At 45.0% G+C, this 13291-nt stretch overlaps 1 protein-coding gene across 1 annotated transcript; it reads right to left on the bottom strand.

Annotated features, from left to right (window-relative positions):
* Positions 1-972: 972 nt before the first annotated feature.
* Positions 973-1914, bottom strand: LOC124695394. The gene has a single exon (XM_047228248.1). The coding sequence runs from the start codon at positions 1912-1914 to the stop codon at positions 973-975; it is 942 nt and encodes a 313-aa protein (XP_047084204.1).
* Between the last annotated feature and the right edge of the window lie 11377 nt (positions 1915-13291).

Here is a 13291-nt window from a genome sequence, read left to right on the forward strand (position 1 = left end):
ACATTGTAGCACCACATAACTATCGATCACCGCCATTTTCGTCTCCTGAAGGCACACCAGATTCACATGCAAAGAGGATATGAATAGGCGCACCGCGTCTCTTTTATCTGGATCATTCATACCACGAATGTTCCAGTTAAGCACCTCGGGATTTATATTCATAGGACTAGATAACACCATACAAACAGCACCACACTAGGCGCTGATCCCCTCCTGCAACACAGGCCCTGTACTGAAGAGTTCTACAGGAACTACCGCCCATCGCACGCAGATGTTGCTCCCTAATCGGCGAGTCAAAGATGAGATTCAGCTCCTTCAGATGGTTCTCGTTAACCTCCAGATCACTTGATGCAATGCCCAAGGTCTTGAGCAGGACCAGATCAGCTGCAGAGACTTTGCGCGGCGGTTTTGGAGTCATGACAGCCGATGTAGATGCAGAATGCCGGGTTACACGGCGTGGGGTGAAGGGGGCAGCATCGGCGCGCAGCTCCTTGGCGGTATTAACCTCCCGGAGCAGCGGCGGCGCCAATTTCTTCAACAGCGTCGCACAAAAGCCTTTGATCCTGTCCAGGGCTTGCTTCTCCTCCACAGCAATCGTCTGACGCTGTTCATCATCCGGCACACGCTCCACTAACTGCATCTGATCATTAGGCCCATCATACGATTCGTCCAGGGTGACTGACCGCGTCCTACACGGCCCACTATCAGTTTCACGCCCAGGAGAGCATGGGCCTGGCCCAGCAGAAGTAAGCCCGGCCACGCCCGCACCCCCCACAGATTCCAACTCTCTGACGCCCTGGGGGCCACCCTCGGACAACTCCACCACAAAATATCCCTCAGGATGTGTGAGTGGCTCAGGGATGGTGACACATCCTCTATTTCACTAGATCATCAAACCCCAATAGCTAGTTACCTAATGTACATGCGATCTGAAACTTTACAATTGCATCTTTCAGACCCCTAGCAGCCACCTCAACCCCAAAGCCGGTCCGGCGACGATGTCCCCACCACCGCAGGCGGCGGCAAGAAGCCAACAATAGTCCGGCAGATCCCCGCCATGCCACTGCTTGCCAATGCCGTACCCGCCGACGCCGGCACGGAGTTAACCGTCCGCTTGTAGGGCCCCAGCCATTTCGCCATCATGAACCGCCTCTTCCTCCAGGGCGGCACGCTGAGGCTGCTGCGCTTGAGCGAGCGCCGTGCCGCCGACGCCGCGAGCTTGACGACCCGCTTGAGGTGCTCAGGCCGCGCGACCATCACCTCCGGCAGCGCCGCCCGGACCGCCTCGTACTCTACCGTTGGCCTCGCGACCTCGAAGCCGGCCGCGAAGCTGACGTCCACGACGTACCTCGTTTCGCTCTCGCCAGCGGTGACCACGACGACGTCGATGTACTCGTGGCTCCCGGCGGCCATGACATCCGACTTGTCCCACCTCGCCTTGCACAGTCCGGCGTCGTGGCCGCGCTCACGCAGGCGGGACATCACGGCGCGCCGGAACGCCGACTGGTTCGGCCGCAGGTCGTCCAGCCCGCGCATGGCGTCCGCCACGGCGAAGACGAGCCGGCGGCGTAGCTCGTCGTCTGGATCGAGGTTGGCTTTGATCTCCTCGAGCGCGTCTGCCGCCGCCGTCGGCGAGCTGTTGGTGCCGTCGGGATCGTCGTCCGGATCGGAGGAGGCTTCCGCGGCGAGGACGGTGGAAGACCCGACGGTGGCGTCCGCCTCGAGGAGGTACTCGTTGACGAGGCTGGAGAGTGCGGGCGCCGCGTCGTGCTCGCTGCCGCTACTGTCGTCGGCGGTTCTGGGGAGGGCGGCGAGGCGGGCTCTCGCGGCCGCGTCGAGGGGCGCCGTGGCACGCTTGGGCCTGGCGCGGGGCGTCGGCGCCGTTGGTGGCATCTGCAGCTGGTGAGGATGCATGTCAGTGATAGTATGATCTGTGATTGCGCTAGCTGTAAAGCAATGTAGTAGGAGTAACGCAGTGCATGGGATCGATGTATATATTCTCTTCGTATATTCGCGGTGGAGTTGTGGTCAAGAAATGTCAGCATGTGTCGACAGAACGGGACATTATTAGCTCATTAACTGACTTACTTAAGAAAGAATGCCGAATGGTAATAGTCAGGCACTCGCGCTTCACATACTCAGTAACTTGACACGCGCGTAAACGAGCGGAGGCAACCATGCATGAAAAGGAAGTTCCTACTCTGTTAAATTTTGTGTTAAACCTCAAGATCAACCGTAGTACTCCGTAGCATTTTTATGCATTATAGGAACACTATTTATGGATTACGCCCCATATTTTTAGCAATTAAGGATTGCTCACATCAATCCAGTGACACATCATTGTCAATGACAGAGAACGAAAAACTATATAACATTCAATAAATTTACGGGGTGGCACACTAGACAAACCCAAGTCACTTATTTTCGATGGAGGGAGTAGATGTTTTCTCTAACTAAGTGACGTTAGCTAGCAAGACGCTTTCACCTTCTTGATGACAACAAGTGCGGAAAATTTATTAATTTCGCCCGTACAAAGACACCGGAAATGATTTGATGTAAAATAATTTTCGTAGATATTTTAGACAACATGAATTTTATTTATGCACCACACTGGCGGTAGGAAATATTGTTGGCCTCTTCGACACTAGAAGACTATCGGGTCGTGAAGATTCACACAACCAAACCTTTCTCGGAACCTAACCATTGTGATCATGTTGTGACGGTCACACTTCAGTTATTATCCATGCTTTTGACAACCCTCAGATAACATCAAGGGTCTTCCAAAGAAATGCCCTTAAGAAGGAAACGGTTCTTACCAAACCCAACCAGAGAAGACCACACAAAGGATTTGCACCCTCGATAGTATATTCAACAAAACTACACACAATTAATTCCTTCAACAAGGAATATGCATATCGCCGCCATTGTTAGGCCAGACCCATGGCCATGGCCATCCAAGTGATGACACTACCACATGTTGATCCGACATTGCCATACATCTATCCCGTAGAACTACACTAGGACACATAAACACAATGTGGCATGCATGCCCAAGATAATACGCGCAACGAGAAGAGTAAAATGTCACAGACGAGATCAATTGCACATGCCTAAATAATGAGTAAGAGGTTCATCAAAATTCGTTAATTCGCTAAACCATCCAAGAATTTGACGTTGGTGTCAGCATGCTGACATGATTTAAGATGTCTGGTCTGGAAAAATGAACACACAAGCATTACTAGCCCACCACATCGCCTGACCCGAATGCCGCAAACACGACAAATATAAGTTGGAACGACCTACATGGGAATGAGAAAAAACCGTACACGTGAATATAATTATCTAACAAGCCTGTGCTATGATCCACAATTATGAAAAAAGATAATCGCAAGAAAGGCATGCTCCTTTTTTGGACCAAAACAAGGTTTCCAGTTCAGTGTTACACTAGTCTTTCTTTGAAGCCACAACTGAATTTTAAGCCAAAACTGAATTTAGTGCAATTAGTGTGAACCCGACATGAACAAAATAATAATTAACTATCTCAGATCGAACGTGGTTTCCCATTTTTCATGCTATTTGTAATAAATTTCTACAGTGCAATGATCAAAGCAAATAAATAAAAGTAACATGAGAAAAGCCAGGGTTTAGTCAACTGATCTACACAAACCTTTATGGCCTTGAGATCACGCTGTTCATGGGAATGATATTCTGATTGGTAGAAGCTTCATTGGGGATGAATTAACCAATGAGAATACAGTGCCCGTTCATGTGTGTTTATATATTAACGGTTAGCATTGCCATTATTGGTTTCTGGAGACCTGAAATGGAGGATACTGGCATCCCAGTCTAGGTTCTCGGCAATGGACGGAGGGTGTCCAGGTACAATGAACGAAAGGGACTCTACCATGTAATTTACTCAGTACGTACATGCAAGGTTTTTTTTTTTTTTTTGAAATTCGTACATGCAAGGTTGGTTGAGGTATGATTGAAAAGAACTTAAAAAGAAAAACTCATGGTCAGACCGTTGATGTCGGGTTTGATTTGTCTTTTATGGGCTCTATCCAGTCTATACGAGGTCATCAAGTCTAGGCCAGGCCCATAGAATAAAGCCCAGGATGCCAAGGAACGCTTCTAGAATCTCCAGTTCCGGCACCGCAGAGGCGCAGACCATACCTCGTCCCCTTTGTTTGAGTTCTTGAGACTTGAGACGGCGAGGCTGCGGCGAGACCGAGAGAAATCAAGGAACAGAGGTGAGCTCGCGTCCGTCAATTGGATCGGCTGGTGGTTTGTTGGGTGGCGGATCGGCGCGTGGAGTGGGGGAGAAGCGAGCGGGAGGGCATCCAAGAGGGAGAATTGAGAGAAGCCACCAACCCACCGCGGCGAGGAGACAGGCGATTCCCCTTCCCCGCCTGCTGCGACTGCTCGGCTTTTTTTCTGCTGCAGCGGCGGGCGGTGGCGTGGTGGTGGTGGCGGCGGCTTATTGTATCTGCCGCTCCGGTTTTATTTATTTTTGCTCTCCCCCTCTGTTTTTGGGGATTGGGGGTTTATCTCTCTCTCGCCGTGCCCTCTCTTTTCCTCCCGGCTTTGACAGGGCGGAGCGCCCCTCGGTGGGAAAGCAGAGCTGGCCTGGCTCACTCACAAGTCATCACTTCGTTGAGCAAGTACAATAAGTCCTAGTCAGCTGGCTACAAGGATTAAAATAACATATTTATGTCTAGTTGGAGGGAGAGAGAAGAGGAGAGAATGTAAGTGGGCTCTTAGACTGCTCATAGTGGGAGTAACTTAGCTAGTAACATCACACAACCCAAGACATTTTGGTGACATGGCATGGCAATGAATGAAGAAAGAGAGTAGGGTGGTAACTAGCTATGTTACCATAACATCACACACCCCAAGAAAAGTTGAGTCTACACCATAGTAAATGACACAATGCATGACACCACATATTAGTTACTACCCACTATGAAGGTAGTAACTTAGACTAGTAACATATGCCATGTTACTAGTCTAAGTTACTCCCCACTATGACTAGCCTTATGCAAGAGCTAGCTCTAGCACGTCCTCCTAGGCAAGTTGTGTGAATGAAAGGTGGGCCCTTGAAAGTGCATGGAGCCCCCATGTGTGGTTTTGGTAATTAATGACAATCCCTATGGACTAATGTTTGCATTGAGTTATATTTGTAGGAGTTGTCCATAGGCAATTCTTGAACCATATGTTGGCTTCAAGGTTGCAATAAGAAGAATTTGATGAAGGATATCAAGTGTCAAGTATGTCTTGAAGATGAAGATGAAGATATCAAGTGTCAAGTATGTCTTGAAGATGAAGATGAAGTGAGCCCTCAAGTTACTTCAAGGCGTCAACATGATGAAGAATGAAGAAATGAAGTGCAAGTTCAAGATGAGCCAACTCGAAGAGTTCATAAGCTTGAAGCTTTCCATGGAGAAATGAAGTGCAAGTTCAAGATGAGCCATCTCGAAGAGGTCCTTTGCTTGAGTCTTGCCATCCATATGGTGATCATGGATATGTGAAGATGCGCCGAAGAAGAAGCTCTCCCATGGTGGATTATGGTGGAGCAATCCACATGGTGGTCATGGTTATGTGAAGATGCGCCGAAGAAGAAGCTCTCCCATGGTGGATTATGGGGGAGCAATCCACAAGACTTCGTCAAGCAAACACAAGCAAGAAAGGCGTTCCATCTTGTTGAGGTCAAGATCGTCGTCATCGAGCTCAAGTGAAATGCGCAAGTATAAGGTTTGCTCTTGATAGGGTTTCTTTCTCACCGGTCTCATAGTGTAGTTGGAGACCGGTTTATAGTATAGTTGCCGTACTATCAAGAGGGCTCTCAAGTGAGTAACTCGATCGTATCGTTCGGAGAGAGCTCAAACCTTTGCATCCTTGCATCATCTTTCTTGGTTGTTATTTGGACCTTATCCATGTGATGTTTTAGAGCTTGTGCTTATTCTCATGACAAGCTCTAGTTCATCGAAAACGGATTTCGCATAGATCACTTGTTGCGTTTTCGAGTTTGGTTCATCATCTTTCTTGGTTGTCATTTGGATCTTATCCATGTGATGATTTAGAGCTTGTGCTTATTCTCATGACAAGCTCTAGTTCATCAAGAATGGTTTTTGCACGGGCAACTTGTTGCATTTTCGAGATTGGAGGTTTTACCGGTATGTCTTTTTTAGATAGGTCAAACCTTTCATCATTTGTTTCTATCCTCCCTTGTTGGACTATGATGGTTTCCTGCATGATCTTTTAGAGCTTGTTCCTAGCTTCAAAACAAGCCCAAGATCATCAAAATCGGAGTCCGGATGCTAAAGTTATGCCCGTTTTAGTTTTGGTGTTTCTGCAGTTTACTTGAGCCGGATATTTCGGAAATATCCGGCCCCCTCGAAATCGTCTAAGGACCTGAGGAATTGCTGCTCAGTATAGGGGCCGGACATTTGCCCGGATTTTGACCAGGTTTTGTCCCAGAGGCCGGATTATCGGGGGGGGGGTTATCCGGCCTTTACTTAGGCCGGATTATCCGGCCCTGTTTTTGCCCAACGGCTCGATTTTCTTGGGGGGTATAAATACCCCCTTCTTCCTCCTTGGGCTGTGGCTTCTCTCACTCTCTCTCTCCTCCATTGTTGAACTAGAGAAGCTTGCACTATCTCTCAATCCCTCCATGATTCTTGCCCCCATTTGAGGGAAAAGAGAGAGGAGATCTAGATCTACACTTCTACCAATCAAATCCATCTCTTTGTGAGTGGAACTCTCTAGATCTAGATCTTGGTGTTCTTTGTGAATTTCTTTGTTCTTCCTCTCTTATTCCCCCAATAGCTTTTGTAGCTTTGTTGGAATTTGAGAGAGAAGGACTTGAGCATCTTTGTGGTGTTCTTGCCATTGCATTTGGTGCATCGGTTTGAGTTCTCCACGGTGATTCGTGGTGGTGAAAGCAAGAAGGTTGTTACTCTTGGGTTCTTGGAACCCTAGACGGATTCTACGCCTTTGTGGCGATTTATTGGGAGCCTCCAATTAAGTTGTGGATGTGTGCCCCAATCTTTGTGTAAGGCCCGGTTTCCGCCTCGAAGGAAATCCCTTAGTGGAACCGTGACCTAGGCCTTTGTGGCGAGGGTCACCGGAGATTTAGGTGAGGCACCTTCGTGGCGTTCGGTGTGTGGTGTGAGTACCGCATCTTGGGGTGAGGCCTTTGTGGCGTTGGTGTGCATCGAGCAACCACACCTCAAGGTGAGCCTCTTGTGGCGTTCGGGAGCACTAAGCAGCCGCACCTCTCCACCGGAGATTAGCACTCGCAAGAGTGTGAACTCCGGGATAAATCATCGTCTCCCGCGTGCCTCGGTTATCTCTATACCCGAGCTCTTTACTTATGCACTTTACCTTGTGATAGCCATCGTGCTTGAAGTTATATATATCTTGCTATCACATACTTGCTTGTATTGCTTAGCATAAGTTGTTGGTTTACATAGGTGAACCATTGCTTAGAATAAGTTGTTGGTGCACATAGGTGAACAATAGTATATAGGCTTTGGGCTTGACAAAGTAAACGCTAGTTTTATTCCGCATTTGTTAAGCCCATCTCGTAAAAGTTTTAAATCGCCTATTCACCCCCCTCTAGGCGACATCCGTGTCCTTTCAATTGGTATCGAGCAAGGTCTCTCATTCTTAGGCTTCACCGCCTTGAGAGTAAAGATGTCGGCTAGAGGATTAGTGCACGATAACACTCTTATATTAGATGGCACAAATTATGATGTTTGGAAAATTTGCATGCTTAGTCATTTTCGGGACATTGACCCTCATATGGAGAAAATTGTAGATATAGGTTTTTCTCCTCCTATGGATTCACAAAATCTATCGTTAGAGGATGAGAAAAATTTATATCTCAATTCTCAAGCTTCTTATGTTCTTATGAATGCTTTGAGAGATGTAGGTCTTTTTCCATACTTGCCTTTTTGGAGCGCTCATGAATTATGGACAAAGATTCAAGATAAATATGATGTGTCCAATATTATTAAGGATGGTTGTATTGCTTCCACTTCCGGCCGTGATGAGGTCTCATCTTCTTCCACTTCACCAATGTGTGGCAAGACACAAGGTAATGATATGGTGAGTGGTGATGAAAGTTGCGATGTTGATATTGAGCTTAATATTGATGATTCTTCATCCCTATCTCATTGCAATGCTTCATCTATCGACATAAACACATATAGCACTATAAATCATCTACATGCTTGTGTTAATAGTCCTTGCATATCATGTGTAAGTTTGTTGAATAAATCTCAAGATGATATGCTTTCTTTGTCTTGTGACCATGATAAAAATGCTTCTATTTCCTCTAGTTGTTATGTGACTAACAATGTAGAGGAAACCAACAATTCTATTGGTCAAGACAAGATCTTGAAAGGAGCCTCAAGTAACTCCTCATCTTTATCTCACGGCCCTCATATATGCCTTATGGCCAAGGGTTCCACGGTACCTCCTACCATGGAACCTAATATTTCTCGTGGTGATAAGGATGAGGATGAATATGAAGAAGAGGATTGGGTTGTCTCTCTACGCGATAAGGGTAAGAGTGTATTCAAGGTTATTTACAAAGATAAAATTGCTAGCTCTCACTTCTTTGAAATCTTGACTACCGCTATTGAGAGCCAAAAACTTATTTGGATGCATGAGAACACCATTGATAAAAACGGTGCTCTTGAACGAGAGTATGCCGATGATGTAGCATCATTAAAGAATGAACTTGAAGAAGAACAAATCATCAAGGAAGCTCTTGAGGAGACCTTTGCTCTAGAATTGTCTAGAGAAAAGGAAAACCATGATAGAGCTCTTGAGATGGCAAATGAACTAAAGCTAAAAAATGATAAGCTTGTGTTTGTTAATGCTAAACTCCTTGAGGATTTTTAGCAACTCAAAAAGGGCTCAAGGGTCATTGAGAGTGCGCTCACCAAACTCACCGAGTCGCATGAGCAACTTAAAGCTTCTTATCTAAAAGAGCATGCCAACTTGCCTTCTCCTATTGCTATTGATAATGATGCTTGTGCTACTAACTCTACTTCTTGTGAAGCATTTATCTTGAAGGAGAATGTTGAGCTAAGGGCTCAACTTGAGTTGCTAACTAGAAATTATGGGAAATTGGAAGAAAATCATGGAAAGCTTTCTAGCTCCCATGAGGATCTTCTAGCTTCTCATGATAGGCTAAAGTTAGCTCATGAGGCTATCATATCAAAGGCAACACCTTGTGAGCCTCATGTGGATACTAGCACTACTACCCAAAATGCTATATTGCCATGTGCTAGTCCTAGTAATTCATCCACTCATAATATTGCTAAATCTTGTGATGAATTATCTTCCTTGCCTTGTTGCTCTAACAATGAAGGTTCTACTTCCTCTAGTACTTGTGTTGTTACTAACCATGTAGAGGAAATCAAAGAGCTCAAGGCCCAAGTCACTTCTTTGAAGACCGACTTGGTAAAGAGTCATGAAGGGAAATGCAAACTTGACACGATGTTGAGTGTGCAACAATCCCCCAATGACAAGAGTGGACTTGGATTCAAATCCAACAACAAGAACAAGTCCAAGAACAACAACAACAAGAAGAAGAAGGGCCAAGTACAAGTCAAAGACTCGGCCAAGATTGTTTGCTTCAAGTGCAAAATTGAAGGGCATCATGTTAGAGCTTGCCCTTTGAAGAAGAGGCAAAAAGGGAAGCGGCCTCAAGCTCAAACTCATATTCAACCTCAAGTTGAAGAAATGCCACTTCCCAAGAGGAAGCAAGCCAATGCTCCCATTGTGGAGAAATCTAGTGAGAAGAAGGAGAAGAAAAGAACTTGCTACATATGCCGTGAGAAGGGCCACATCTCCTCCTTTTGCACTATCGGTACCTCATCCAACTCTATCACCATTGATGATGTTTATTCTCTTCGTAAGGATGAGGGTGGCAATGTGTTTGCCAAATTTGTTGGTGCTCAAAGTGGTGTCAAGAAAAGAACCATTTGGGTTGCCAAGCCTATTGTGACTAACCTCTTAGGACCCAACTTAGTTGGGGACCAACAATTCAAAACTTGATCAATAGGTGCTTGTTGGAGGGCATTGGAGACTTGGCTACATCATGAAGAATTAAGGGATCTTCATCATTTATATTATCTCAAGCCAAGTTTTTTGGTTATCTTGCTTCTATCATATATTCAATGTTCCTCCTTGCGGTAACATGTTCTCAACTCACTTATATTGAAAGTTACTCGCCCCTTTGCATGTGTTAGTTTTGTTCCTAGCATGTGTTTGTATATGTTGTGCTTCCTACTTGCTTTTATTGAGAAATCAAGTCTATGCATGTTGGGTCGCACACCATGTATTTGTGTTTGTGTTGGAGCCACTTTACATCTTGTTGTATCTTATATGGCTCTTATGAGCGATTAATGGACTATCCCATTTTGGGGGAGTGATATTCCTTTGGGAATTTCATGATCCTAACAATGTGTGTACATGAGGAGTATCACTTAGAATTGATATTGCAAGATTATCTAGTCTCTATGTGGTATGTCATCTTCATGAGAAATTCAAATTCCAATGTCCATTAATATCTATAGTTGGATCTTATTTGCCTCTTGTGAAAATATATTATTTATCACATTATGGGGGAGTAATAAGCTTTGTGCATATTACAAGCCTAGGAAATGTGAACATTTGAGGTTGTGTCACATAGAACTGATATTGTAAATTATCTCTCATATGTGACATGTTTTCTCAAACAAGTTCCAATTTTCTTAAATGGCTTCATTGCTAATATCTTTGTGGATCTTATTTGTGAAAGTTTTTCTTGGCATGGTTTGTCACAACGTGTCCCTCAATACACGTATGGGAAACCATGTGCTTCAAGTCATTCTATTAATTGCTCTGCATGTTGGCATGAATGCTATTAATTTCTTTGCATGTTGGTATGACTAATTGAAGCTATCAAGAAACTCTCTTTGCATGATGGTTAACTCTTATCTTTTACCATATGCTTTATTTGGTGTAAATATGATCTTACATATACTTACAAACTACCACCGGAAATATTTCCTAATACCTCTTGTCCTAGGACAATTGGCAATCTATTATGAGGTAAAAATTTATTGATCATATTTACATTGGCTCTTGTGTTTAAATTGTCTTGTTTATTGCCATGAATGTGTTGTGCTTTGACTCCCACGTGTCTTCCTTACATCTTATGGACCTAATTTGTCTATTCAAACTTTCTTAGCATTTTAGTAGATATAGGTAGCGTGATGATCCTAGTTTTGTGCATTTTGTATTCATATGCAAAATCCTAGATAATGCACTAATCTTGGGGAAGCTCTCCTATATTTGTTCGAATGCTTAACATCTCTTGATCATTATAAAAAAAATTAATTTTGGGAGACATAAATTTTCTTTTTTGGTACTTTATGCCATCATAAAATGTTTCGAGGGTTGATGCGTGCAGTTGACACACGTCCGTTGGGAACCCCAAGAGGAAGGCGTGATGCAGACAGTAGCAAGTTTTCCCTCAGAAAGAAACCAAGGTTTATCGAACCAGGAGGAGCCAAGAAGCACGTTGAAGGTTGATGGCGGCGGGATGTAGTGCGGCGCAACACCAGGGATTCCGGCGCCAACGTGGAACCTGCACAACAGAACCAAAGTACTTTGCCCCAACGAAACAGTGAGGTTGTCAATCTCACCGGCTTGCTGTAACAAAGGATTAACCGTATTGTGTGGAAGATGATTGTTTGCAGAAAATAGTAAAGAACAATTGCAGTAGATTGTATGCGATGTAAAGAATAGGACCGGGGTCCACAGTTCACTAGAGGTGTCTCTCCCATAAGATAAATAGCATGTTGGGTGAACAAATTACAGTCGGGCAATTGACAAATAGAGAGGGCATGACAATGCACATACATGATATGATAAATATAGTGAGATTTAATTGGGCATTACGACAAAGTACATAGACCGCTATCCAGCATGCATCTATGCCTAAAAAGTCCACCTTCAGGTTATCAACCGAACCCCTTCCGGTATTAAGTTGCAAACAACCGACAATTGCATTAAGTATGGTGCGTAATGTAATCAACAACTACAGCCTTGGACATAGCATCAATGTTTTATCCCTAGTGGCAACAGCACATCCACAACCTTAGAACTTTCTGTCACCGTCCCGCATTTAATGGAGGCATGAACCCACTATCGAGCATAAATACTCCCTCTTGGAGTTAAGAGCAAAAACTTGGCCAGAGCCTCTACTAATAACGGAGAGCATGCAAGATCATAAACAACACATAGGTAATAGATTGATAATTAACATAACATAGTATTCTCTATCCATCGGATCCCGACAAACACAACATATAGCATTACAGATAGATGATCTTGATCATGTTAGGCAGCTCACAAGATCCAACAATGAAGCACATAAGGAGAAGACGACCATCTAGCTACTGCTATGGACCCATAGTCCAGGGGTGAACTACTCACTCATCACTCCGGAGGCGACCATGGCGGTGAAGAGTCCTCCGGGAGATGATTCCCCTCCGGCAGGGTGCCGGAGGCGATCTCCTGAATCCCCCGAGATGGGATTGGCGGCGGCGGCGTCTCAGTAAGGTTTTCTGTATCGTGGCTCTCGGTACTGGGGGTTTCGCGACGAAGGCTTTAAGTAGGCGGAAGGGCAACGCGGGGGGCCACACGAGGGCCCCACACGCTAGGGCCGCGCGGCCAGGGCTTGGGCCGCGCCACCCTACTGTGGCGGCGCCTCGTGGCCCCACTTCCTTTCCCCCTCGGTCTTCTGGAAGCTTCATGCAAAAATAGGACCCTGGGCGTTGATTTCGTCCAATTCCGAGAATATTTCCTTTGTAGGATTTCTGAAACCAAAAACAGCAGAAAACAAAGAATCGGCACTTCGGCATCTTGTTAATAGGTTAGTGCCGGAAAATGCATAAATACGACATATAATGTGTATAAAACATGTAGATATCATCAATAATGTGGCATGGAACATAAGAAATTATCGATACGTCGGAGACGTATCAGCATCCCTAAGCTTAGTTCTCGCTCGTCCCGAGCAGGTAAACGATAACAAAGATAATTTCGAAGTGACATGCCATCATAACCTTGATCATACTATTGTAAGCATATGTAATGAATGCAGCGATCAAAACAATGGTAATGACATGAGTAAACAAATGAATCATAAAGCAAAGACTTTTCATGAATAGTACTTCAAGACAAGCATCAATAAGTCTTGCATAAGAGTTAACTCATAAAGCAATAA

Source organism: Lolium rigidum, chromosome 3, assembly GCF_022539505.1.
Source record: "Lolium rigidum isolate FL_2022 chromosome 3, APGP_CSIRO_Lrig_0.1, whole genome shotgun sequence".
Taxonomy (NCBI): Eukaryota; Viridiplantae; Streptophyta; class Magnoliopsida; order Poales; family Poaceae; genus Lolium; species Lolium rigidum.

What these genes read in the sequence shown, in the direction of transcription:
- LOC124695394 (XM_047228248.1), bottom strand. Translation starts at nt 1,914, where the DNA reads ATGCATCCTCACCAGCTGCAGATGCCACCAACGGCGCCGACGCCCCGC.